This window comes from Littorina saxatilis, linkage group LG9, assembly GCF_037325665.1.
Source record: "Littorina saxatilis isolate snail1 linkage group LG9, US_GU_Lsax_2.0, whole genome shotgun sequence".
NCBI lineage: Eukaryota > Metazoa > Mollusca > Gastropoda > Littorinimorpha > Littorinidae > Littorina > Littorina saxatilis.
In genome coordinates, this window is record NC_090253.1 from 24,524,973 (window position 1) to 24,551,620 (window position 26,648).

The 26,648-nt window shown below is 42.2% G+C and overlaps 2 protein-coding genes across 4 annotated transcripts in view; one reads left to right on the forward strand and one right to left on the reverse strand.

The window, feature by feature from the left end:
* LOC138975674 (uncharacterized) overlaps window positions 1-466 on the reverse strand; it is a 5,589-nt gene extending 5,123 nt beyond the window's left edge. Inside the window, exon 1 of the mRNA XM_070348407.1 lies at window positions 290-466. The gene's annotated coding sequence lies outside the window, so the exon portion shown is untranslated. The remainder of the gene's footprint in view (window positions 1-289) is intronic.
* Window positions 467-7,357: 6,891 nt separating this feature from the next.
* The window catches only part of LOC138975681 (synergin gamma-like), a 36,471-nt gene continuing 17,180 nt past the window's right edge, over window positions 7,358-26,648 (forward strand). Inside the window, exons 1-15 of one of the 3 annotated variants that reach the window (XM_070348415.1) lie at window positions 7,358-7,398; window positions 8,125-8,294; window positions 8,581-8,654; window positions 9,303-9,571; window positions 11,534-11,755; window positions 12,396-12,605; window positions 13,299-13,593; window positions 14,237-14,399; window positions 15,380-15,572; window positions 16,061-16,264; window positions 16,878-16,941; window positions 17,374-17,492; window positions 20,009-20,038; window positions 22,674-24,248; window positions 24,701-25,036. In XM_070348415.1, the coding sequence (XP_070204516.1) occupies window positions 7,365-7,398; window positions 8,125-8,294; window positions 8,581-8,654; window positions 9,303-9,571; window positions 11,534-11,755; window positions 12,396-12,605; window positions 13,299-13,593; window positions 14,237-14,399; window positions 15,380-15,572; window positions 16,061-16,264; window positions 16,878-16,941; window positions 17,374-17,492; window positions 20,009-20,038; window positions 22,674-24,248; window positions 24,701-25,036 (3,958 nt within the window). In that variant the 5' untranslated portion in view covers window positions 7,358-7,364. The remainder of the gene's footprint in view (window positions 7,399-8,124; window positions 8,295-8,580; window positions 8,655-9,302; window positions 9,572-11,533; window positions 11,756-12,395; window positions 12,606-13,298; window positions 13,594-14,236; window positions 14,400-15,379; window positions 15,573-16,060; window positions 16,265-16,877; window positions 16,942-17,373; window positions 17,493-20,008; window positions 20,039-22,673; window positions 24,249-24,700; window positions 25,037-26,648) is intronic. The other 2 variants (XM_070348416.1, XM_070348417.1) reach the window with 2 other exon arrangements.

The window sequence follows — 26,648 nt, forward strand, 5'->3', positions numbered from 1 at the left end:
TTCATTCTGTGAGTTCCACAGCTTGACTAAATGTAGTAATTTCGCCTTACGCGACTTGTTTACTTTTTCGTTGTATTAAAATCGCTTCGCACACAAAAACAACATATAGAACAATAACAAGCAAAATTCTTATAGACACGTTCTAAAAATAATAAGCAATACACATTTATGATTATATCAAGGCGAACAAGTGATAGCAGCATCACTTAACTGTCATAATATGTCATTATTATTTTGACATAAGTGGGAACGTAAAGGGAGAAAAAGAGAGAGGGAATGTGTTACTTACTGCTTCTTTTGTGCTGAAAGTAGATATCAACTGAAGAGCCTTCGAGATCTTGCTACTGTAAACTTTAGCGGAATTTGCGAGAATGAAAGTCAGACGAGTCTGTTGTAGTATTGAAAAACAATTTCTTCGCGTGCAGGCACAACTATGTCGCAGTTCACAGATGTCTAAGCAATTCTTTCGTCGGTGGCACGGCGAACCCTGAGTACTGTGATCAGTGTATGTGTTCGACAGGCGCATGAGTCGTTTCGTACTTCCTTTTTTTGTCTTTTCTTTTTTTTCATGCTGCTCATGATCAAAATTTGACGTCAATTTATTTGTCGAACGATTGGAATGTGATACACACACACACACACACACACACACACACACACACACACACACACACACACACACACACACACACACACACACACACACACATACACACACACACACACACACACACACACATACATACACACACACAGCAAATTTAAGAAAAAAAGGCAAAAGTTCATACAGTGGAACCCCCAACACATTTCAAGCCCAAAAAGACACACGAAAAAGCATGGTCTTAATTGGTGGGAGTCTTAAATTGGTGGGTTCTTTAATATGGGGGTTCCACTGTAGTTTCTTAGAGTAACATTACTCAGTGAATGATCCGGGATAGCTCAAATAATGATAATATTAAACCACAATCTTCAGCAATTATTTCAATACACCAACTCCCACAGGAATGCAGTCCAATTCCAGACCAAAAACCACATCCTCTCTTTTTGGCTGTTCACTCGTCTCTTCGTGAAAATGTGGGCCCGTTACATAATCGCGGTGTGTCTTTATAATTTGTCATTATGACTTTTTGTTAATACTTAAAAGAATTGATTTTTTTCAGCAGCCTGTGGCTAACATATATCATTTACAGAGAGAGAGAGAGAGAGGGGGAGAGGGAGAGAGAGAGAGAGAGACAGAGAGGGAGACAGAGAGAGAGAGAGAGAGAGAGAGACAGAGAGGGAGACAGAGAGAGAGAGAGAGAGAGAGAGAGAGAGAGAGAGAGAGAGAGAGAGAGAGATGCCCTCACGACACTAATGTAGCAGCCATTTTGCCCTGTAATTAAAAGCCAAGGTCCGGCTACTCAAGTGTCCAGAAGTGGTACAGCCTGGTAGCATCAGTACACATGTTGACGCTGTGACTGAAGGGAGCATATCTTTTCATCTAAGTGGGCCACGGAGCGACTCAGTGTGCTTCTTGTGTTTTATTTTGCGAGTTTCACTGAATCCGTACTGTAGAAAACTTGAAACGGCACACACACGCGCGCGCGCGCACTGACACGCCACGCTAATATATGACGCACGCACACCGGCGTCCGCACACGCACGTACACACACACACACACACACACACACACACGTACACACACCGTGCACACACACACACATACACACACACACACACACCGTGCACACACACACACACACACCGTGCACACACACAAACACACACACACACACTGATACACGCACGCACACACACAGACACACACTGGCGAACGTACACACACACACACACACACAGTACACACACACACACACACACACACATACACACACACATACACACACACACACACACACACACACACACACACACACACACACACACACACACACACACGAGAGAGAACCGTACTGAAAAACACACATTGAAGAAAATCAATAACAGCAAATAGGTAAGAAAGAAAGGCGAAGCACAATAAAAGCGGGTTAGAAATAAATCAATCGGAATTATTTCAAAATAGCTTTGTGTTAAACTTGGAAAGAAAAGTAAAAGACAAACAATATTATTTACACACAAAAATTGTATGTAAATATGGAAAATAAAAGAGAAAATACTATATAGTGGACAGGAGAAATTGGCCTCACTCATCATTTTATCTTAATGTTGAGTGTTGCATTGCGCACTATTGATTGATTAAAAACAACTTTGGTCATACCAAGTGTGATACTGTACCAATGACAAACCAAGACAAGGTTTTTTTTCCCAGTTTTCATTTGTATAAAATGGATACATGGATATATACGAAATAATCAGTTATGATTTGGAATACCTACACTATGAGTGTGACTGACAGGTCGGTGTGTGTGTGTGTGTGTGTGTGTGTGTGTGTGTGTGTGTGTGTGTGTGTATGTGTGTGTGTGTATGTGTGTGTGTGTGTGTGTGTGTGTGTGTGTGTGTGACTGAGTTGCAACCATGAACAGAGGCAGCTGGGCAGTGAAATAAATGTTATAATCTCTCTCATGTCCACGGTTTGATCCATGTTTGTTTTGTCTCTCTTTAGTGAACATTCGCTCAGTTATAACTTTATATTTACTAAATTTGCCTCAACCTTTCAAGCGAGCAGAGTGGCCGCGGGGATAAGAGCTACAGTTTTCAAACACTGTTAACTCCGAAGGCGTGGGTTCGAATCCCACTCCCGCCAATACTTTTGTGTGCGTATCTGTCCCGAGCGTGCTGCAACTTCTGTCTTGTGTGTGGCGCACGTTATATGTCAAAGCAGCACAAACAAACAAACAAATATGAATGGTGGTGCCAAACAGATGCCATGGTAGGAATAGTTATGCCAGACCAGTGCCAGGATAGGAATGGTAGTGCCAGACAGACAGCAGGGTAGGAATGGTAGTGCCAGACAGATAGAAGGGTAGTAATGGTGGTGCCAGACCGATATCAGGGTAGGAATGGTGGTGCCAGACCGATGTCAGGATAGGAATGGTGGTGCCAGACAGATGTCAGGTTAGGAATGGTGGTGCCAGACAGATAGCAGGTTAGGAATGGTGGTGCCAGATAGATGCCATGGTAGGAATGGTGGTGCTAGACAAATGTCAGGATATGAATGATGGTGCCACACAGACAGCAGGATATGAATGGTGGTGCCAGAGAGATGCCAGCATAAGAATGGTGGTGCCACACCGACAGCAGGATAGGAATGGTGCTGCCGGACAGATAGCAGGGTAGGAATGGTAGTGCCAGACAGACAGCAGGATAGGAATGGTGGTGTCAGACAGACAGCAGGGTAGGAATGTTGGTGCCAGGATAGGAATGGTGGTGCCAGGATAGAAATGGTGGTGCCAGACAGATGCCATGGTAGGAATGGTGGTGCCAGACAGATGCCATGGTAGGAATGGTGGTGCCATGGTAGGAATGGTGGTGCCAGGATAGAAATGGTGGTGCCAGACAGATGCCATGGTAGGAATGGTGGTGCCAGACAGGTGTCAGTGTAGGAATGATGGTGCCAGACAGACAGCAGGATAGGAATGGTGGTGCCAGACAGATGCCATGGTAGGAATGGTGGTGCCAGACAGATGTCAGTATAGGAATGATGGTGCCAGACGGACAGCAGGATAGGAATGGTGGTGCCAGAGAGATAGCACGGTAGGAATGGTGGTGCCAGACAGATGTCAGGTTAGGAAAGGTGGTGTCAGACAGATGTCAGGAAAGGAATGTTGGTGCCAGACAATTAGCATGATAGGAATGGTGGTGCCAGACAGATGTCAGGAAAGGAATGATGGAGCCAGACAGATAGCAGGATAGGACTGGTGGTGCCAGACAGATGTCAGGATAGGAATGGTGGTGCCAGACAGACAGCAGGGTAGGAATGGTGGTGCCAGACAGACAGCAGGGTAGGAATGGTGATGCCCGACCGATATCAGGGTAGGAATGGTGGTCGACATTTCATGCGTGTCCGTGTGGCAAGAATCAGACAGCAGAGCACATCCTGCAGGCTTGTCCATACAACAGTGCTCTGAGGGACACCACCTGGCCAGAGGAGACAGCGCTACAAAAGAAGCTATACGGCCCCAAAGAGGACTTGGAGAGGACAGCACGTTTCGCCCTGGAGTCCGGACTGACGATCTAACAGCGAACGACAAGAAGGAGAAGAAGAGAAGGAATAGTGGTGCAATGTCAGGATAGGAATGGTGGTGCCAGACAGATGCCATGGTAGGAATGGTGGTGCCAGACAGATGTCAGGATAGGAATGGTGGTGCCACACCGACAGCAGGATAGGAATGGTGGTGCCAGACAGATAGCTGGGTAGGAATGGTAGTGCCAGACAGACAGCAGGATAGGAATGGTGGTGCCAGACAGATAGCACGGTAGGAATGGTGGTGCCAGACAGATACCAGGGTGGAATGGTGGTGTCAGACAGATGTCAGGATAGGAATGGTGGTGCCAGACAGATGTCAGGATAGGAATGGTGGTGCCAGACCGATATCAGGGTAGGAATGGTGGTGCCAGAGAAATGATAGGACAGAAATGATGGTGCCAGAGAGATCTTAGGATAGGAATGGTGGTGCCAGACAGATGTCAGGAAAGGAATGGTGGTGCCAGGGAGATGTCAGGATAGAAATGATGGTGCCAGAGAGATGTTAGGATAGGATTGGTGGTGCCAGACTGATATCAGGGTAGGAATGGTGGTGCCAGAGAGATGTCAGGATAGGATTGGTGGTGCCAGACTGATATCAGGGTAGGAATGGTGGTGCCAGAGAGATGTCAGGATAGAAATGATGGTGCCAGTGAGATGTCAGGATAGGAATGGTGGTGCCAGAGAGATATCAGGATAGGAATGGTGGTGCCAGAATTAAGTTGTTAGGATAGGAATGGTGGTGCCAGACAAATAGCAGGGTAGGAATGGTGATTTCGGACAGATAGCAGGGTTGGAATGGTGGTTCCAGACCGATGGAACAATAATGGTCATTCATGACCGTGGTTGCCGCAAAACGGAAGAAGAAGAAAAAGAAGATGCCAGGGCACGAACTCATACACAAATATTGATGGGAATGGGATTCAAACCCACGACAGACAGGATATGAATGGTGGTGCCAGACAGATAGCACGGTAGGAATGGTGGTGCCAGACAGATAGCAGGGTAGGAATCATGGTGGTGCCAGATAGATGCCATGGTAGGAATGGTTAACAGTGTTTGAATACTGTCGCTCTTATCCCCGCGGCCACTCCGAAAGTTTGAGGAAAATTAGTCAATATAAAGTTATTAGTGAGTGAATGTTCACTAAAGATAGACAAAACAAACATGGATCAAACCGTGGACAACAGAGAGATTATAACATTTGTTTTAACTGCCCAGCTGCCTGTGTTGGTGGTTGCAATAGACATACTGACTCAGTAACACACACACACACACACACACACACATACACACACACACACACACACACACACACACACACACACATACACACACACACACACACACACACATACACACACGTCTCACACATACCACTAAAACAAACAGTAAGTTCCACCACAAGAAGCAGAAATCGAAACAAGCCCAGGGGAAGTAATCCACTTCCTCGTTTAACTGGGTTACGTTTCCCTGGTTTGTACTCCATACGTGCTCTTCTTTACTGAAGATTGTCAACATGGCAGACAACAGGTAAGTGGGTGTGTTATGATCAATTTGTCTTCTTCCACGTCATGAATGGTATCTTTGTATCGATCGCGACGAAAAAACAACGGAATGAGCAACCTATCTAACGAGACACACAATAGCTGCAGCCTGATCGCGGTGAATTGTGAGGATATTTCCTCAATCTGTTGAATGACAACTGATTCATTATGAAAATTCTTGTTCAGCTACTACAATGATTGAATGAAGGTTGATCTAATTTGTATGTTCATTGTCATCACATAATGATGCATGAATACAAATACAGCAATGCGTGTAACTAAACACAATTGGGACATGGAATGTTTTGAACTTCCACTGCCATGTTAATTAATATTGTTACTGTTGTTCAAACTCAAAGATGTCAATAGACCCTATCGCCGATATTCCAAGCTCTCGCAAACTGCAAAGCATGTGGTACAGCTATCTCGCGCGATCTGCTAAAGCTGAGGCTCGAAGTCCTCACGACATTCCAAGCACAACAAAGAGCATGTCTTGCGGATATCTCGCGAGAGATGCATGCTCATGCAGATACCAAAAAGGTCTATTGCAATCATTCAAACAAGCATGCAATCACAGAAACAGTTCCAGCAACATAATGATCATTGTCAGTGAGACTGTGTGGTCAGTTACAGTGTAGACATATTGTATGTGTTTATTTCAATATGTCACGTGTGTGTTTGTGTGTGCATGCTTTTTAGATCATTAACTTAATTAAAACTTCATTATGACTGAGTGCAAAAACAGTGTTTCTGAATCAGTGAATGTAAAAATTGCATGATATGATAAATTGTGATTTCTGTGATTACAATTCACATCACTTTTCTCATTCTATGTTTTTAGTAAATAATATGACTATCACATAGACTAGCGTCTGATCTATTGTCTCAACTGAACTAAAAACAAAAGCCTTTTTGGGTACAAATTGCTTGCAATTGATCATCAACTTCCTGAGTTAAATACAGTTTGAGTGTGACAACAATTAACAGTAGTAATTGAACAAGTCTGCTGAAGCAAGTGGATCAACTTGTGACATGAGCAAATTGGTCCAGGACACTGTGCATGCTGTGTAATGTAAGAGTATATATTGTTCCCAGACTCGGAGGACAATAGGTCAGTTGGACCTGAAAAGAAAAAGATACATTAAAGTCGAAGTATCCTGGCTACAATTACAAAACAAATGTCATCACAAGACCACCAACATGTAAAAGCTATTAAACTGTCGACCAGCCTTATTAAGGGGGTCTGAACAGTTAATGCATCAGATACATTGATTGGATAGATTAACGGTTAGTTAGACATCCATGGCCGAAGACCAAATTGTCTCAGAACAACTCTTTTTAAGAGAGAGAGAGAGAGAGAGAGAGAGAGAGAGAGAGAGAGAGAGAGAGAGAACTCGAACTCGAACTCGAAAACTTTATTACCGAGGGATGATAGCATTAGGTCCATATGGTCCTTTCTTACAGCTAGTCCCTACTAGAGGGAGAGAGAGCGAGAGAGAGAGAGAGAGAGAGAGAGAGAGAGAGAGAGAGAGAGAGAGAGAGAGAGAGAGAGAGAGAGAGAGAAGAAAACAAGTTTTCTTATAATTGTTATAACATTGATTTATTTGATCCTGTCTGTTTCAGACTGCCAGGTATGGCGGGCCAAGGTGGAATGCAACAGCCCGCAGGTAACTACTACTGTACTATAGTAACAGAAACATTTGCAGAAAAATGACAAATAATAAATGTGCTGCTTATGAATAATATGTAACTTACTTTTATTCAAAAACAATCAAGTCTGAAGTTATTTGAGACTCAGCTTAAAACTATAGTATAAAAGACACATTGAATGCACTAGTTATCAGTACATGTATATGCCATACTTTACTTTGCACAATATTATGTTATGACAAAAGATATCACTCAGTGCAAGAGAAATTAATATTATTACCTCTGAGTTTGAGGAAAGATTCTTTTCATTTTCAAAAACAGTCATTTGTATTATGACCATCAGCTTCAGCTGTTCATGACTGGTCAACTGGATTGAACTTGAAGTTCTATTAATTCTCGGACTTCACTTACAGTCTTCCAGAAAGCAGAGGTAATGAATACCTATAGTAATACTATAAATATATATCCTAATTGTCGCAAAGTGTGACTCATTAAGGTGATAACTGATTTGAAATTCACCGGTGCGAGTTATAGACGTAATCAGGTCCACCAGTTATACACTCTTTTCAATACTTGATAACAAAAAACGTATGCCTTTTTGTTTGTACATGCAGTTTTAAAACGCTGCTGAGTTGTTTCAGTATGGAGATGGCGCTTAACTTGGATTAAATCAACAGGGACTGTCTTGATTCTTAAAGTGTAAAATTGTGCTAATGTGCCTCTCCTGTTGTATTTTCTTGAAGGATTCAACCCAATGGCAAACATGGGAATGGGACCCATGGGTCAGCCCATGTTTGGGGGTGTTGGGCAGCAGCAGTTTGCTCCAGGGATGGCGTTCTACCCCCCACAAGGAATGAACCCGGCCATGATGGGACTCATGCCTGGAATGGCACCCAATATGATGCCTATGCAGGTTAGATCCTGTGTGTGTGTCGGCGTTAAAAGAGTGTGTTTGCGTGTAAATGTCTTTTTTAGGATGTGTGTATAACTGTGTTCGTTTGTGTATGTGTATGTTTATAAACATGAGTGTGTGTGACTGTAAGGAATAATTGTGTGTGCGCGCATGTGTGTGTGTCACTGTGTGTGTGTGTGTCATTCTGTGTGTGTGACGAAAGGAAAAAGTTACAAAAGATATAGGACGCCTAAATGTGATGCATTTGTTTATCTCATGTGAAAAGAAAAAAACCTTCTTTTTTCAGGGGATGCGACAGCCTGTTGGTCCCCCTCCTGCCTATTCACAACGGATGGCCAGCAGCTTTCACAATAAAACCAGGTTTGTAGCTTCATACACCTTACACATACTTTGTGTGTAAAACTGCATATGTTTGGGCTGAGAAAAGAATAAACGTTTTCTGAATTCTCGACCCCAATTTATTTTCTCCTCCTGACCCTGGAATGTTTTTGAGCCTTCAAAATAAGATGTGAATTGAAAATGACAAATTTTGATTTTGCAGACTTTACAAGAATCCTGCTAAAGCAATCACTGATTAGCGTTTATCTGCACAAACATTTATCATAATTACTTCTGTAGCTCTCTTTGCGTTTATTTAGGTAATGAGACTGTTGTTTGTTGCAGGCGTTTACCTCTGTATTCAGACCTCTACAAATCTGAAAAATGTAGGTCTTACCAGAGAGTGAGCCTTTAAACAGAGGTAAATTTACTGACACTATGAAGAGAAAGTCTGAGAAAATCAGGACTTTCAACAGTGCCAGTGGGCGTCTTGAAATGGAGGATCTTAAATTAAAACTGAGGTGTCATCAAATTAAACCCAAGAGAAATTAGCATGATGCCTCTTTGTTGTGCATGATTTATGATTTAGGACTTAATGTTTTCGAATGAAGATAATGATATATATGTATACTTCACTCCAATTGTGTAGAACAAACAAATGAGAAAAAGTTTGTTCATTTTGTTCAACAGAATGCCTTCCGGTACAAAAGGCGGAATGGGCGGCCCCCCAAAACCCAAGACAGAGAAGGAGCGATACTTTGAGGAGCAGCAGAAGCGACTGCGGCATTTTAACAAGCCTGGCGCCCATGTCACAGACGCTAACACACTGGTGGACAACCTCTTTGGCAAAAGTGAAAAACATGGACCAGGACAAGGACACGGACAGAAACATGGACACGGGCACAGACCTGGATCTGATCATCATCACCACCATTCACATCCTTCCCATGCAGCGCCTGGTAATTTTGATGCAAAATAAATTTTGTTTGTCAAGGAGCGTACAGTGGAACCCCCCCTTCTTAACTCATTGTCTCCCAGGTCGCTTCAGTCGCTTCCAGCATGGGTGAAAGTAGCCCGTCAATTGACTGAAATCCGTCAATCTGAAAATAAGTCTGACGGAAATTCCGTCAATCCGCAATTTTTATTAAAAAAAAAAAAAAAAATTTTTTTTTTTTTTTTTTTTTTTTAATAAAAATTGCGGATCGCGTTTTTGAACTGCTATGCGGTAAACCCCGTAGTAGGTGAGGTTTCTTCGCTTTCGGATTCGCTCTGCATCACAATAAAAAAAAAGTTCTCGCGTTTTGGCAGGCATTATGAAGTGGTGACACGATTTCTGCGACAAAGATACCGGTTTTGACGGAAAACGCATGGACAGATCTTATTGATGCTGGTCTAGCCAACAAATGGCGATGGGACTGGTTGGAGTTCATGAAACTAAAACTGTGTGTGATAAGTTTGGTGCTTGAAACTCAAGTGCTTTTCCTTGAGAACTTTGCACTATAAGAGATGCTACTGCTTAGTTGCTACTTTGTGCAGTGCTACATCATGCTGTTTGCATGTGTGACATTCTGTTTCATCATTTATTTCAATGCCTGTCTGGCAATGTTTGCTTCTTATAATTAAATATTTCGAACTTTTATTTCAGTTGTTCAGTTGTTCAGTTTCTATTTCATTTAGTAATTGGCTGTTGTCAATGTTAATTGTTATCAATTGTGTCGTTGTGTTGGAAGATGCAAGTGTGAAAAGATACAAAAGAAAAATGATTACTTCTGTGAATTGTTTTGATTTTGTTTACCCTTTTTACCATATCATTAGAATCTGAAGGTATTTTTTTGACCTGCATGATAGTGACAAAAAGTGTATTTTTTTGCCAGGAAAGGCCACAAAATCACAATGTATAATGCAAAAATTCGTTTTCGGCCGGGGGGCGTTGCCCCCCTGGACCCTCTAACGGGGCCCTGCCCCGTACCCCCGCCAGGGCCTGTGCGGCCCCTGGACCCCTGCCTCAAAAATTTTTCAGTCAATTTGATTTTCATAGCTTTCACCCATGTTCCTGTAACGTCGATCTAACGCCTGCATTCCAGCGTGTTGATATACAGTTACAACACAGTTTCTACAATTCTGAGTGACCTGCTGCAGCACAGCTGGTCTTGGCTTAAAAAAAACGTGGTCAACAAAGGTGGGGTAGAAAGTGTTAAGACCCTGTTTTCTCAGACTTTCTCCTCATATTCATGACTCCCTCCTTTTTAAGACTCCCTCCTTTTTAAGACTCCCTCCTTTTTAAGACTCCCTCCTTTTTAAGACCCCCTCCTTTTTAAGACTCCCTCCTTTTTAAGACTCCCTCCTTTTTAAGACTCCCTCCTTTTTAAGACTCCCTCCTTTTTAAGACTCCCTCCTTTTTAAGACCCCTCCTTTTTAAGACTCCCTCCTTTTTAAGACTCCCTCCTTTTTAAGACCTGATTTTCTCAGATTTTTGGAGGTCTTAAACATGCAGGAAAATGAAAGATGTTGTTGATCTAATGAGATTGGCCGCAATAGATGTTTCCCGGAAATAACTCTGTTGGGGTTTGTATGCACTGTGTAGGAGTTGTGTTCCATGAAACTGAGGCAAGTGTAAATACTACATTTTGACAGTGTCTGCAGCATATGATGACTTTTTACTGTGAAAACATGCACATTGTTCCCTGTGACACTATCAGTGTGTTTACATCTCGCCTCACCCTCAAATACCACTCATCCAGTCAGTGCTTGAAAACCCCGACTGGGGTATTTCCAAAAATAATGGTGTATTTGAGTCCTTCAGTAAAATTGTATGGCTTTGGATTTATTAATTATCAGATTGGGTCATTATTCACATCACATTGCATTTCTGCTGGAGTTTTGATTAACCATTTCACACAACCTGTTCTTTCACTGCACAGCTCAGCAAAATACACAACCAGACGAGGACGATGGGTTTGGAGACTTTCTGGGAGGACCTGCATCAGCATCAGCACCTGCACCAGCCAAAGACCCCACCGTTAACACCACCAAAAACACACAACCGCCGCCAGCAGCGGTGTCTCCCTCTCCCCAGGCTTCTGCAGAGGAAAGTCAGCCTGACCCTGCTGTGATTGCCAGTAAACAGGCAGTGGAGAAGAAAGGTTAGCACCATTGTTTTTCTAGACTTCCTCAAACTTTGAGAAGTATTCAGAGCTAGCTTGGTGACTTCACATCTTGAAGAGTGGAGTTGGGAGATAGCTCAGCTGGTAGCTTTGCTGGCTTTAAAACCAGTTTGTCGCTATAGGCGTGGATTCAAATCCCATGTTGGGTGGGGGATTTATGTCCCAGAGTCAGCTCTGTGGAATAGGTTCTCAATGTCTGAACACCCCCAGTGTGCTCTCTTTTTTATTTTTCATTTTTTCAAAATGTAAGTTGTAACCTTGGCCATCACTATTTTTATTTTTTCTTGCCTAATCTCTCTTCTCGCTCTCGTCCTTTTCTTCTTCTTCTAATCTTGTTTCTCGCTCTCAAGCGCAGTCACCGTTGTTCTGCTAATACAGTGTTCTAGATGATCGAACGTGTAGCAAAGACCTGTACGCGTACGTGTAGATTTTGGGTCACCCGTGACTCACTTTGTGTCTCCAATGTTCCAAATCATACGTTGTTTTGCTCCCACCAAGACTGCAGATCTTGGCCAAACGCGTGACATACAAACTATATTTAATGACGTTACCCGTACACATTCCCGTACATGTGCTGAAAAGTGCCACATCTAAATCTTGCTATTCTACAACTTTTCAGACTTGGTGTCCATGATGATGGAGTGTTCAGACCTGAACGCGCCGCAGAAGGCCCGGGGGTTTCACAAGCCCTCCCTGATGGAGGTTCAGAAGTCTGGCAGCCACCATCATGGCCACCACAGTGCAAAACACGCCGAGCTTCACCACGCCAGCGACCACGCGCGACGCTGGGACAACTCTCAGGAACTTGATGGATTGTTCATCGTTGAAAGTGAGCTGTTTTGTTTGTTGTGGCATTGCTTGCATTTTATTTTCTTTTACTAATTTTCTTAAAAGTTGTCTTTTGTGAAAGCAACAGACTCCAAGTAAATGTACTATATGGTTCTTAATTTGGACACTGTTTAGGAGAATGTCAAAAAGCATGAACAAGTTTTAAACTACGAGTCTCATTGTTTTGTGATTATATCCGGTTGAATTTGATAAAACGAAAGCTGAACATGTGTGCATGACAAAACACACTTTTATTGTCCATAACTTTGGAACGTGTTTGTGACCAACACAAAAATTGAAGTTGTGCGTACATGTAATGTTTCTTTTTTACGAAAAAATAATATGCCTGGAGACTCTGGCCCCATAGGTTTCATTTACTGTTGATTGCCTAAATTTAGAGGGCTTACCTTCTTTCTTTTTTATCAGGATGTTAACAGCACCAAAGCCGATTGGACTCTTTTTCAAATGCTACTTTCATTTTATTTTCGTTGCTTTTATCGAAACTGAAGCGACAGAGATGAGCCACAGTATCATCACATTTTGTCTCTTGTGTATCTTGTTTGTCTACTTCGAATGTCGATGGGTCAAAGTTCTTGTCAGTGTTTCATTTCGTCTATAATTCAACTTAACCACTCTTGGTTTCTGATTCTTTTCAAACTGAGATTGTTATTACATGTATCATTATTTTGTACAGGTAAACCTGCTGCTTCTCCTCAGCCTGCAAACCTACCACCTCAATCCCCGACCGCAACCTCCGTCCCTCAGACCTTCCACCACCCCTCTCACCCAGAGATGATGGCCCACCCTCCCGGGGTTCCACCCCAGCATGCAGCCCAACTGGCGGGAGCCCCGGGGCTCAGTGGGGTTCCAGAGGGTGGAGACGGGAGCCGGAGGTTGTCGGAAGTGAGCCGAGGGTTGCCCGACTGGTGTCAGGATTCAGGCCAGAACTTGCCTGTGCTTTATCAACAGGTTCTTGAGGCTGTGCTGGAGTGAGTATTTATTACTCTATACTGTGTTATGGTTGAATTTGAAACTGTTTGCTTTGGTTGTTTTAAGATGTGAGAAACGAAGGATTGTAAGTGCTGTACATGAATATGACATGCACTGACGCAGCAAGAGTTTTTTTGTGTTTTTTTTAAATAATGAGAAATGAATAGTTTGCCAAAGTTCCAAAATCAAGGCTTAGACATGAGCATTGATGGGCTGTTTAATTTTAAAAAAACACACACAGCCGGAGCATGGCTTTTTTGAGCGGTGAAACAGCAAACGTACGCAAGAGATAAATACACAAACTGCAGTGAAAGGGTAACAAACAAAATAAAACTCAGAATGGGCAACTTCTGTTCAGTTATTGACTCATTTCTCAGAAATAATTTATTATTATGAATTACTTATTAGGGAAACAACATTTAAGTCTTTAACATTTAGTTGTGGTTGGTTTATGCTAAAAATGTGTTTGCAGTTTAAAAAATAAATAAAAAAGGTTAGTTTATGGAAGGTTAAATTATAGACAAAACGAAACATTCATAAGTATGTCAAACTTGTTGTGTACCTTGTAGTCAGAGCAATTATCTGTATTGTCACTGAGGTAAGGGTTTAGTAATTATATCTGTATATTATCTCCTGTTTCAGTGGAGAGACAATCGTGACAGAGCGTGTGTATCCCATTCTCATTTTGAGCGGGTTACCACGGGAACTGCTCGGCAGACTGTGGAACTTGGCCAACACGCAAACGCCGGGTCAACTCATACGCTCAGAGCTCTGGATGCTGCTTGCTTTCATTGCTCTGGTCCAGGTAAACTGTTAGTGTAATGATGGTTAAAGTATTGTTCTTGAAAATGTTTAAATCGAAGGCACAGCAGAGAATTGATGGCAGCCAGAATAGAAGCACGTGCCCAATGTATGACGCACAGTCTGAAACGAATTACGTCTTCGTTTTTTTATGGTGACGCCGCTGCTATGCAGTTGGTTTTTTTTGTCTTCGCTGCAGCGGGGCTTTTTTTGTTAGAAAATACCCTCCCTCCCACCCCAGTTTTCTCTGCAATTAATAATGACTGGTTGAGTGTGTGAATGATGTGTTGGTATACGTGCGTGAGTTTTACCTGTTGAGAGTGAGTGTGATGAGCGAGCTTGGTGTATATGTTGAGAGTTTATGATAATAAACTCTGGCTGCCAGTATCATTTGTTGTGTTGACTATTTAACAGTAAATAACTGAAAATAATGTTATGTTATTGTTTTTTTACCTCAATGATTGTGCAGCGCTTTGAGTAGGGTTTAAACCCTGGATACACACGGTTTATGAATATTATGCATTATTATTATTATTAAGTAGGGCTGTATGTTTTTAGTGACGAGAAGGGGATGAGGGTCGCTCTTGGTGTTTTTCTTGAGAACATGCATATCACTAGTTTTGTATACTATTGAATCTGCCTTAGCGACCACCTTGAAAGCAACCACCTGCCCACAACGACCACTCTGAAAGATCCAATATGAACTGTTTTTCTATATGAATCCAGGCACGGACGGACACAGGTCATCTTACGTGCAGACTTGGGGATGGTATCCATGACTGTCACCACAGATCTTGCACTTTAAAGATCTCGGTCATATTGCCACATATGCTTATTATACCTAAGGGTGCACACACTTGGGTTGCTGCTAGCTGTCCACTGGGAGGATAAGGGACCTGAATTTCCCAGCATAGGGATAATAAAGCATTGGAAATGAAATGAAATGTAAAATTCAATGTTTCATCATTACTTGATTATGTGCAGAACAAGTACGAAGTGACGTCACCAGTCATCCTGAAGCGATGTCCACTAGCCCCAGTACCGTTCCTGGGTCAGCAGGCCCCGTCGGCAGCCGCCCCCACCCACAATGCCCCTGCTCCGGCCAATGCTGTTCCCACTGGTCCAGATGTTCCAACCGACCATATTGGTGATCCAGCCAATCTAGCACACAATGCTCGTGAGTTGTATGCTTCATACAGAGAAAGAAGTCTTGTACATTTTGCTGTGTGTATATGTAATGCTTTCTGCAGTGTGTTGATGTGTAAGGGTGAATGGGTGTTGTCTGAAAATGCAGCTGTGTATTTTAACTGGCAAGAAATCTATTGTACTGATCAAAATGTTGAAAGATGGAGTCAACCAACTATCATAACTAAAGGAGAATAACTAAAGGAGAAAAGAAAGACGGGAAAAAAAAGAAAAAAGATGATCTCTAGCTACAGTAATTTGTAAGCCTTCTATAGATATATACTTGTTCTATTGCGTTCATGGGCTGAAACTCCTACGTACACAAAAACTACACTTGTGTTTCTTGCACGAGTGGGTATTTACATGTATGACCGTTTTTACCCCGCCATTTAGGCAGCCTGCACCACTTTCGGGGTACTATAGATATACAAAAGATATTTTACACAGTACCAAAATGAAATTGATATCTTTCTTCCACAGATGCACCAGTTTCACCTCAGCCTTTCCCACCAACATTCCAACCGCCACCCCCCTCAGCGGCTGCAGCAACAGCAGTCTTAGCCACCGGCACCACCGAGGATGACTTTGCAGACTTTCAGGCCGCTCCCACCCCTGCTGCTACAGCTCCGTCTTTTCCGCCTCCCCCAGCAGCTGTGGCAGCCAGTGTTCCCATCACAAAAACAGGTGTGGGGCACCATAATGAGGATAAAAGTAATAACGGGTATTTTTATGGCAAAAATCTATCAACAGTGACTATAAGGGCCTAAAACAGTTAAAAAACAAAAGAATTCTGTAAAAAAAAGTTTATAGTATACAAAATACATGCACAAATAAACTATTGGGTTCAATTGCAATCTTTTGCCTGTCAAATTGTCATTCATTTTGGTTAAACATACAAATAGCGCATTGATAAATGAACAGACAACTTTCATCATCATCTTTATGTTTCATTCAATCATTGTTGACAACACAACATCAGACGTGTAACAGTCTTCAAGTTTATAGCAGACTTGTTATTTTTCTCGGTTTCTCTTTCTCTCTCTTTGTGTCTCTTGCTTTGTCTCTGTCTCTCTCTGTCTCCTTATCTCTTTCTCTCTCTCCTGTTGCTCTCGCTCTGTCTCTCTCTCTCTGTGTCTCTCTTGCTCTGTCGGTTTCTCTCTCTCTGTCTCCTTATCTCTTTCTCTCTCTCCTGTCTCTCTGTTAATAAGATGTGCCTTCTGACAAAGAAGCAACTGCGTTTTAGCAATGTAATTGTGGGAAGTAACTAATTCCTTCCATATTGTTTTTTTCTTTCCAGAAGACAGCTATGGAGAATTTATTGGTGGACAAACTTCTTCTGCCTCTGACCAGAGTTTATCCAGGTGTGCTTTTTGAACGAAATAGATAAATATGGTGAATCAATAACGACAGACAGGCTTTTTAGATGCAGAGGGGCATGCATGCAACTACACTGGCACAGACATACTGAGCATAATAACTTTGTGATAGAGTGATAGTTACACCAGTATCATCACCCGCTCATGCTCTCTTGACTTGAAAAAAATAATCGTCAACGAGCCTGAAAAATACAAGAAATTCGAAGTTAACACCATTTTTAGTTTTCTCAAGGTCTGCAGTCTGTGTGTGCGTGCTTGCATGTGCGTGAGTGTTTGTGTGAGCATGTGTGTTTGTGTATGGGTTTTATCTTTCATTGTATGTGCACACAGGCTTCTACTATGTTTATTTGATTATCATTCATTTATTTTAGATTATCAATTAATTGATTGATTGATTTGTCACTGTTTGTGTAAAAGTGTACCCAAGGAAGCGGCAGAAAGACTGGAGAAGATGTACAGCAATGGCGGACTGACGGCCGATGAGCAATACAACTCCAACGTCCGGAACTTCTTCTGCAGCAGCGATTCCTCCACTGGTAAGTCGGTCATGTGACTTTTCTCTCCTGCTTTTCCGGCTGCCAAAGAAAACTTCTTGATATGTGTTTCGATGTTCTTTGTGCTGTGATGATAATTACGATTGTGCGGGCGTTTATGTTTCTACCCTTTTAGGACCTCCAAAAACTTGCGAAAACAATTAAATCACATCTTAAAAGGTGGGAGAGTCTTAACATGTTTTTTGTTTTTTGGGTTTTTTTGTTTTGCTTAACGCCCAGCCGACCACGAAGGGCCATATCAGGGCGGTGCTGCTTTGACATATAACGTGCGCCACACACAAGACAGAAGTCGCAGCACAGGCTTCATGTCTCACCCAGTCACATTATTCTGACACCGGACCAACCAGTCCTAGCACTAACCCCATAACGCCAGACGCCAGGCGGAGCAGCCACTAAATTGCCAATTTTAGAGTCTTAGGTATGACCCGGCCGGGGTTCGAACCCACGACCTCCCGATCACGGGGCGGACGCCTTACCACTAGGCCAACCGTGCCGGTGTCTTAATATGGTGGGAAATTAATTACAGATGTTAGTTGTTACTAACAGAAAATCGACAAAAGTAAGGTTTAAAAGGGTGGATGGTCTTAACAGTAGGGTAGCTTGAAAGGGGAGCAGGTGTTTCACTGCATACCCTGTTTTGTGTGTGTTGTGTTTTGCACTTCAAAAAGAAGCTCCGTTGAGCTGTGAAAAGAGTCGGGGGGGGGGGGGGGGGGGGATATGGTGGGTGTTACGTTTAGTCACATTCCCTAACTAACATTCACCCACAGGGAACGAACAAACTTTATTACTCAAGGATGGAGATTTTAGGCTCACGCCTAGTCTTACAATCTGTCCCTGCTAAACTAATTAAGACATAAAAATAAAGACAATAAAAGGACAATTGTCAATCGCAATCATACAGTATTACTAATTACAACATTACCTATACGAATACATAATGCATGATAGAACATCGAAATGTACATGTATGTCAATATAATACAAAGGAAAAGAAAAGTCGACTCGCACACACACGCGCGCGTTCGCACTCAACATGAAGAATACATATGACACCTTCACTGGTAAAGGTGGGAGGAAGTCTTTCAATATGTTGGCCCATATTTTCCAAACCTTGTGATAGGCTGTTTCAGATCAAGACAGGAACCTGAACTTTAAAATACAATACAAAATCAAAATAAATGAAGGAACATTCAGAAAATCCATTGTTTAGCTAAGGAACTAATTTAAGAAACTTTAGCAATTTGATGTGTTCTCGTAAAGTGTAGAGAATAAAGAACATAAATGTTTAAAAGTGAGGAAGAATAACAAACAACCATATTGTTTGCTCGGTAGGATTTTCAAGCATAGTTTCCTGTACCCACATCGATACATTTGTATGTATACACAGTTACACTGACAGTACGTAAAATGTGGAGGCATAATTCATTTGCTGTAACTGTGTAGAAACCAAGTTGTGGGTGATTTTGATTTCCATAGGCTATAGCACTGTCACAAAGTTAGAAGATACATTTTGTTTTATGTTTTGGTCTGAAACTGCCGTGACTTGTTTCTGGCATGAAACGATAATGCTTTGGAACCTGCTAAGCTCTTCTTTTCATTGCTGGTCGGTTTTATTTGCCTGAGTCTGCAGTGTGTATACACATTTTGTTGAAATTGGTGTTCTTTTCAGTTTGTATGTATGGAGAGCACTCAATGTCTTATCTTTCCTGTGTGCTGGTTATACTCTTTTTGTGAATTCCTGTGCTAGAACGAAATTTTAGCTAAGCTTTGAAAAGTATATTACTCTTGCATTTATCTTACACAGCACTGTTATGTCTTTTCTGCAAGATTTGTATTCATATGAATGTGTTGACTTTACTGTTTATGATTCTTATTGTGGTCATTTCTTTGACTGTAGCTTTTTCTGTTGGGAAGGGGTGGGGGAGGGGGCTAGAGGGAGGAGTAGGGGGAGGGATATTGGGGGGAGGCAGTTTAAAGTTTTATAAGCATTAAAAAGATCTGGGACAAGTCGTATGATTTTAATATTTTATATCATATTCAATGGGAAAGTATAAGTTCCAAAATGAAAGAGAACTTTGCATGTTTTCTGTGTATAATTATTCTAAGACATGAAAATTAGGCTTGAGAGGAGAAGCTGCACATGCATTTAAAAAAAAAGAAGGAAAAACAGTGACACCTGTAGTGCAAACACTGCAGTTCTCAACTGTAGGTCGCGTACAATATAACAGTTCTCATCCTGACAAAAATCCAGACTCCATAATATTACAGCGAACAGACTTAGAAGCATGTGACAATAGACAAAATGACACATCTGAATTAAGATGATTCTACTTTTATTGTGTCTGCTGGTGAGGGCAATTAGCTATACAAACAAGTCTGAGCAATCATACTACTTTAGAATTTGTGTTGATCTTTCAGCAGAAAACGTACAGCCCTGCCTCGAAAAAAAAAAGCGCCTGAGCAATCATAAAACATTAGAATTTGTGTTGATCTTTCAGCAGAAAACAGCCCAGCCTCGAAAAAGACACGTAAGCTATTGGTTTACTTTGTACAAGAACAGAAAATTGAGCTTCATCAGATCACTGCAGTGCTGCCTGCTTATACACATTTTTCTTCCTCTGCCAACTACCCCCCACCACTGTTACCCCCCTTTCCCTACTAACGCAAAGGGCTCTGCTGTGATGCATCAGTGTGGTTTGGATGTTGGACGTGAATTGGATTCTAACCTGGCCTGGTTTAACATGGTTGTGGGGTTGGACCTGAGATGGAGTAGGCTTTGAAGGAAAACCTGGATCGAACCTTGGACAGGGACATCAGCATGTCTTGATTTGCATGTGCATTTTGCTGTTCTTAGAAATATCAGAATAGTTTGGATAATAGGTTTGTGTGTAGGTTATTCTGTTTGAATAGGACTAAGGAGTAGTGATGTGCTTTTGTTTCAGTGAGTATTTTTGGCTCACGTAAGTGTAGCCTATGCGATGCTAACTTTTGTCTGTCTGTGCGTGCGTGCGTGCGTGCGTATGTATGTATGTATGTCTGTGGTAGAAACTTTAACATTTGAAGACGTCACAACATTTGAAGACGTCACATTATGACGTAAGAGGGTTAGACGTCACGCAAAGGAATTACTGAAAGTCTCGGTCATTGTTATTTTGCCGAGCGGGCCGAGACTAGTTTTTTCTTCGAAATCGGCCATTCAGATCTAGATCTAGTGTCTCGCTTTCTTGCACAGTGTCACCTATGCCGCTTACTGTGTGTGTGTGTGTGTGTGTGTGTGTGTATGTGTGACGAAGTGATTGAGTTTGTGTTACTGTTTGTCGATTTCTTACGTGAGCCTTGAAGGCTTCGCCTCTTGTTTTAATTTGTGAATGTAGTTGTCTGAGTCCACGTATGTGCATGCAGTTATTATGGTTACAAATGTTAGCTTAAAGAAGATGTGCACATCAATAGACCACTTATATAGAACCAACGGTTTGTCTTGTTGTCGCAGATGAGAATATACAGAGTCAAAACATTCACATAACTATCCCACAGAGGACTACACATATCTTTAGTGTTGCCAGCCAGTCAAAACTTCTTGCGGTTTGTCAATTCGCATTTTTTGCCAAACTGTAATTAATATTTCCTGTAATCACAGTCTTACGCTAACCTACCAGGACAAAGATAAAATGTAATTCTTCACAATTTGCAGTGATCGCCCCTTTGCAAAAAAGTCATTAGATTAAACTTGGCAATTTTTTTAATGGAAAGTTTCCCAAAGTGTATCTGAAAGCCCAGGGGGATTGGTGCAGGTATATATGGGAGCGTTTCTTAATTTATTGAAGATTATTGGACTCTTGTCCATATTGCAAGAAAATGTAGGGACACCGTATACGCGTATACATTATTCTGGTAAATATTGCAGCACATTTGTACAGATATATCTGTTTTATTCATTTGTAATCAGAGGATTTAATTTCTTTAATTTTTGCCATTCAGAGGTTCTGGTGTTTGATGTAGCTTCATCAAGACCCTAATTTGTGTTGATTTTTGGCTTTTTGTGTATGTTTGATTTTGTTTTCTTCGCGCTTTTACAATTTTTTGTTTTTGTTTCGTTTGCTTCATGCAGCATTATTTTGGTGGAGATTTGGTGTCACAGACACACACACAGAGAGAGAGAGAGAGAGAGAGAGAGAGAGAGAGAGAGAGAGAGAGAGAGAGAGAGAGAGAGAGAGAGAGAGAGAGAGAGAGAGAGAGAGAGAGAGAGAGAGAGAGAGAGAGAGAGAGAGAGAGAGAGAGAGAGAGAGAGAGAGAGAGAGAGAGACTCACAGACAGACAGACAAATATTAACATATGTGTACATCAACAGCACTAATACATATTTTAAGTACATAATCGCTTGAAGTTGTCACATGTGTGGTTAGACCTTAAATTCTCTCAACCCTGTTTATATTATTTATAGTTAAAGAAAGCCATGAATGTCTACAGTTACTTTGTAAGTACATGTACATGTATTAGTTTTCAGTAATAATAATAATGTGTAAACTGTGACTATAACAAGAAAAAGTACAGGACATATTCGGAAAACTGCCTCTCTGCAGTGCTAAATTTCTACGGTCGGTGGAAGTGAAGTAATGGCTTCATATTTATGGTATTTGAAAGTTTAAAGTTGTCTTGACCGAAGGCGTTTGAAAATTCATTTTATTATTAACCCCAAGTCATAAACTGAGACAGTTAACATAAGTAGATATGTTTGCTATCTTTGACTTTTTAAGATAGAATTTTATGTTTTTATGCAGATTTTTTTTTTATCTTGATTCATATTTAAAAGTGACCAGTATTTTACACATTGAGAAGTCTAAAAGGTAATTTCCATTATGTGTAATTTTTATCAGTTATCAATCCGGGGGGGGGGGGGGGGGGGTATTAGAATCGAAGTGATTTTCAAATGAGCTGGCCGGGCAAGTACGTCTTGCTTAGAAAAAAAAGAAAAGAAAAACCAAGGATTCAACTTCACAATTCAGCGACTTTAAACAATAGATTTGGACTCTCATTAAATTCAATTCAATTTTGCCGGACAATTTCGGTTCTGTTCTGACACATTTTATTTTTTTCTGATGTTTATTCATTTCTGCTGCATGTTGACCTTGACCCAGACCTTGACCTCTATATCTGTGTCAACAGGTCACACTACACCAAACAGCCTGGACGATGAAGACTTCACAGACGGACACGACAGCATGAGTCAGTTCAGCACGTCAGAGCAGTCCGAAAACGAGGACATCCGCGCCTTCGAGAACTACGTCGAAGAGTTCAACCGCAAGAAGGAAGCCCAGATTCCGGCCAACCCTCTGCGCACCGGCAAGAACCAGGGGGCAGTGAAAGTTCCGCATAAATCGGCCGCTGGGGGAAAAAGTGGTGCTAGTTCTGCAAAGCCTGTTGCGGTAAAAACCCCTCCTGTGGTGAACATTCCAATCCCAAAGCTGTCGGCTTCGGGGACGACCATTCCTACACTGCCCTCGGGAACAGGGCCTGCCATTCCTGCGTTACCGCCTGTGAGTTCTGGGTTGAACTTGTCTGCAAAGCCTGGTGCTGGTGGTGATGATGATGACTTTGATGACTTCAAATCCGCAGCAGGGACAGGGGGAAGCATTAAGGCCGCGGATGCAGGAATCGCTAAGAAAGCAGCCTCAGGGGATATGGTTCTGATCGGAGATGAGGACAAGTACGGAGCATTACGGAGTCTGGTGGAAAACACTGCGTCGCTGTTTGAGAAGAAGGAGGAGGGTGAGGGAGGGGAGGATGACGATGAGTGGGCTGACTTTTCCACCGCTGCCGACTCAGGGTCCAAAGCGAGCAGTGAATTGTCTGTGAAGGGAGTTCACAGTGTTCACAACCCAACACCGTCAGGACCTCTCGGTACAGACAGTGGGGGTGACTGGGCCGACTTTGCTGCACCCGGTGGCACAGATGGGAACCCTCCTGCTGGACTTTCTTCTACAAACGCTGCACTAAGCCAGTTTCCTTCTCTTCCTGACAGCCACAGCTCATCATTTACCGCGTTTGGACAAGAATCATCTTTGCAAAGCGGCAGTGGCAAAGCAGAAGATTCCGGTGATGATTGGGCAGATTTTTCATCAGCCAAACCGGACGATGCTTCTGCTTTCAGCAAACCCTCAGACTGGCAGGCAGGGTCAGACATGCACCCCTCAAACACAGACAACTTGTCAGCCTTTGGGAACGCAGAAAGTGGAGTAGGGGGAGGGTTGTTATCTTCCGCAGACCCCACCACCACTGCCGCCGCATCTTCTGACGTTTTCACTGGCACCGACCAATCAGCAGTGCTGACCGTGAAGAAGAAGAACCTGGGAACGACGGAGATCATGAACGTGTTCAAAGTGCGCGACGACCCGGCCACATTGTCCAGCTACCATCTACCCAAGCAGCCAGCAGACCCACACGCCTCTAGTCAAAAGCAGCACCACCACCAAGAACCCTCCAGCCGAAGTCGGCGATCTTGCAGCGGAAGCAAAGACCACCAGATGTCTCCGGACCTGGATGGCGACTTCCACATGGGGCCCCCGCCTCTGGATAGTGTGGGGGATGATGATGACGAGCATGAGTTTTCTCGAGGGTATGACCTTGACGACATCGTGAACCAGCCTGTTCCCACTACGGTGTACAGTCCCTTTGGGTACGCTCATCACGCGCCTGGGTACACCAAGTCTGCCTTCACTGCTGTCACCAAGACTTCAAAAGGTAATGGTGTTTGTACTCTCTTAGCAGCTTGTTTTCGTTGTTTTTGATGACTGAATGTTTCTTTGACACAGAATTACCAAAAAACCTAGCTGAGGTAGGTAAGGGAGCTGGTAATGTCAGCCCTGGAAATGAGACTGAATACATGTAGTTTGTGTAAAACTAAAAGCCAAAGAAAGTAATGTTCGATTTTGTATTATTCTGGACATAGCCTTAATTGTCGAATATTTAGAACAGGAAAAAGGCTCTTCTTCTGTCATGTTTACCTGTTCCTCAGTCATCCTCTTAGAATCCCTGATTTTTCTCTCTGTTTTAGTGTTTAACTGTCCTCTTTATGATACAATACTATCCAATACACGATGTGTTAAAAACCATAGTGTACAAGTTGTAAGAAAAGTTGCACAAAGTTATTCTGAGCAGGAATCCCTTAAACCCCACTTCATATGTTTCACCAGCCTCCAGTCTACCCACCCCCTCAGCAGAAAGTCGCAGTCACAGCATGTCTCCGGACTCCGGCGAGACCGATAGTCTCTCCAACAGAGTCGCCTCCCTGCGTGAGGACTCGCAGTCCGTCTCCAGCCTTGACCTTCCTGCCTCGAAAATATCCTCTGTGGATGCTCAGCTGGACTCCGACAATGGTGGAACTGACAGCCAATCGGTGTCCAGTATGGAGTTTGGCGCGACAACCGGAGGGTTGAGAGTGGAGGGCGGTGTGTCGGAGTCGAAATCGCTCGACAGTCTGGATCTACACAGTACGGAAGCGGAGGAGGAGATGGTGGAGGAGAGTGGAGGTGAGTCTTTGATTGCATACAGTTGAACCTGTCAATAATGACCACCCAGGGGACTGGTGGAAAGTGGTTGTTATAGATGGGTGATAACTATGGAAAGTGGTTGTTATAGATGGGTGATAACTATGGAAAGTGGTTGTTATAGATGGGTGATAACTATGGAAAGTGGTTGTTATAGATGGGTGATAACTATGGAAAGTGGTTGTTATAGATGGGTGATAACTATGGAAAGTGGTTGTTATAGATGGGTGATAACTATGGAAAGTGGTTGTTATAGATGGGTGATAACTATGGAAAGTGGTTGTTATAGATGGGTGATAACTATGGAAAGTGGTTGTTATAGATGGGTGATAACTATGGAAAGTGGTTGCTATAGACGGGTGATAACTATGGAAAGTGGTTGTTATAGATGGGTGATAACTATGGAAAGATGAATTATATGGGGGGAAAAACACTTGTCGGGCACGCACACACGTACGCACGCACGCAAGCATGGTCACCAGCACGCTGGCACACACACACACACACACGTACACACACACACACACGTACACACACACACACACACACACACACACACACACACACACACACACACACACACACACACACACACACACACACACACACACACACTCACACACACACTCGGACAATGGCAGAACCGACAGCCAATCGGTGTCCAGTATGTCCACACACACACACACGCGCCCAGTCACACGCACGCACGCACACATGTATACATACGCACACACACATACATGAACTATTAGATTTATCAAAAATGTTTAAAGAATGCATGACTTGTAAATATCAACATGAAAAAGTTCATTCAAAATTCTGTAAACAAATTCTTGGGGTACATAAGAAAACTATGGTAGTACCAGTACTAGGAGAATTAGGAAGATTTCCAGTTAGCATTAAAATAATATGTAATATCATTGCGTACTGGTTACACATATTGGATCTTCCAAAAACATCTCATCTGAGCAAAGTATATAATCTTATGTACACCAAAGGCAGTGAAACATATCCATGGATATCATTTGTAAAACAATTGTTAGAAGTCATTGGATTAGATCATGTGTGGAAAAATCAGTCCACTTTTAATGTCAAAAGGTTAAAATATGTTGTCAAAAATTGGAACTCCAATATATATATAAACAATTCTGGAAAGGTCAAATAAGAAGTTCACCAAAGTTAAATTTTTATCAAAGAATAGTAACAAATTATAAAACGGAACCATATCTGTTATGCATAAAACAAAGAAAATATAAACAATCGTTGTGTAAACTAAGAATAAGTGCCCACGACCTGAAAATTGAAACTGGTAGATACAGCAATACACCTAGGGAAAATAGATTATGTGAAACATGTGGAGTAATAGAAGATGAAATACATTTTCTAGATAACTGCATAGAAAACAACCAATTACGAAAATCTTTCATGAGTGAAATTAATCGACCTATATATTCATATGATGTACCAAGTCAACTTTTGCAAGTAGACAAATTACAAACTAAATTGGGAGAATTTGTATATAATTGCTTCAAAAAAAAAGAAACAATGTAATCATTTGGTTATTTATCTTCCCGTGTCTCATATAAACACTACG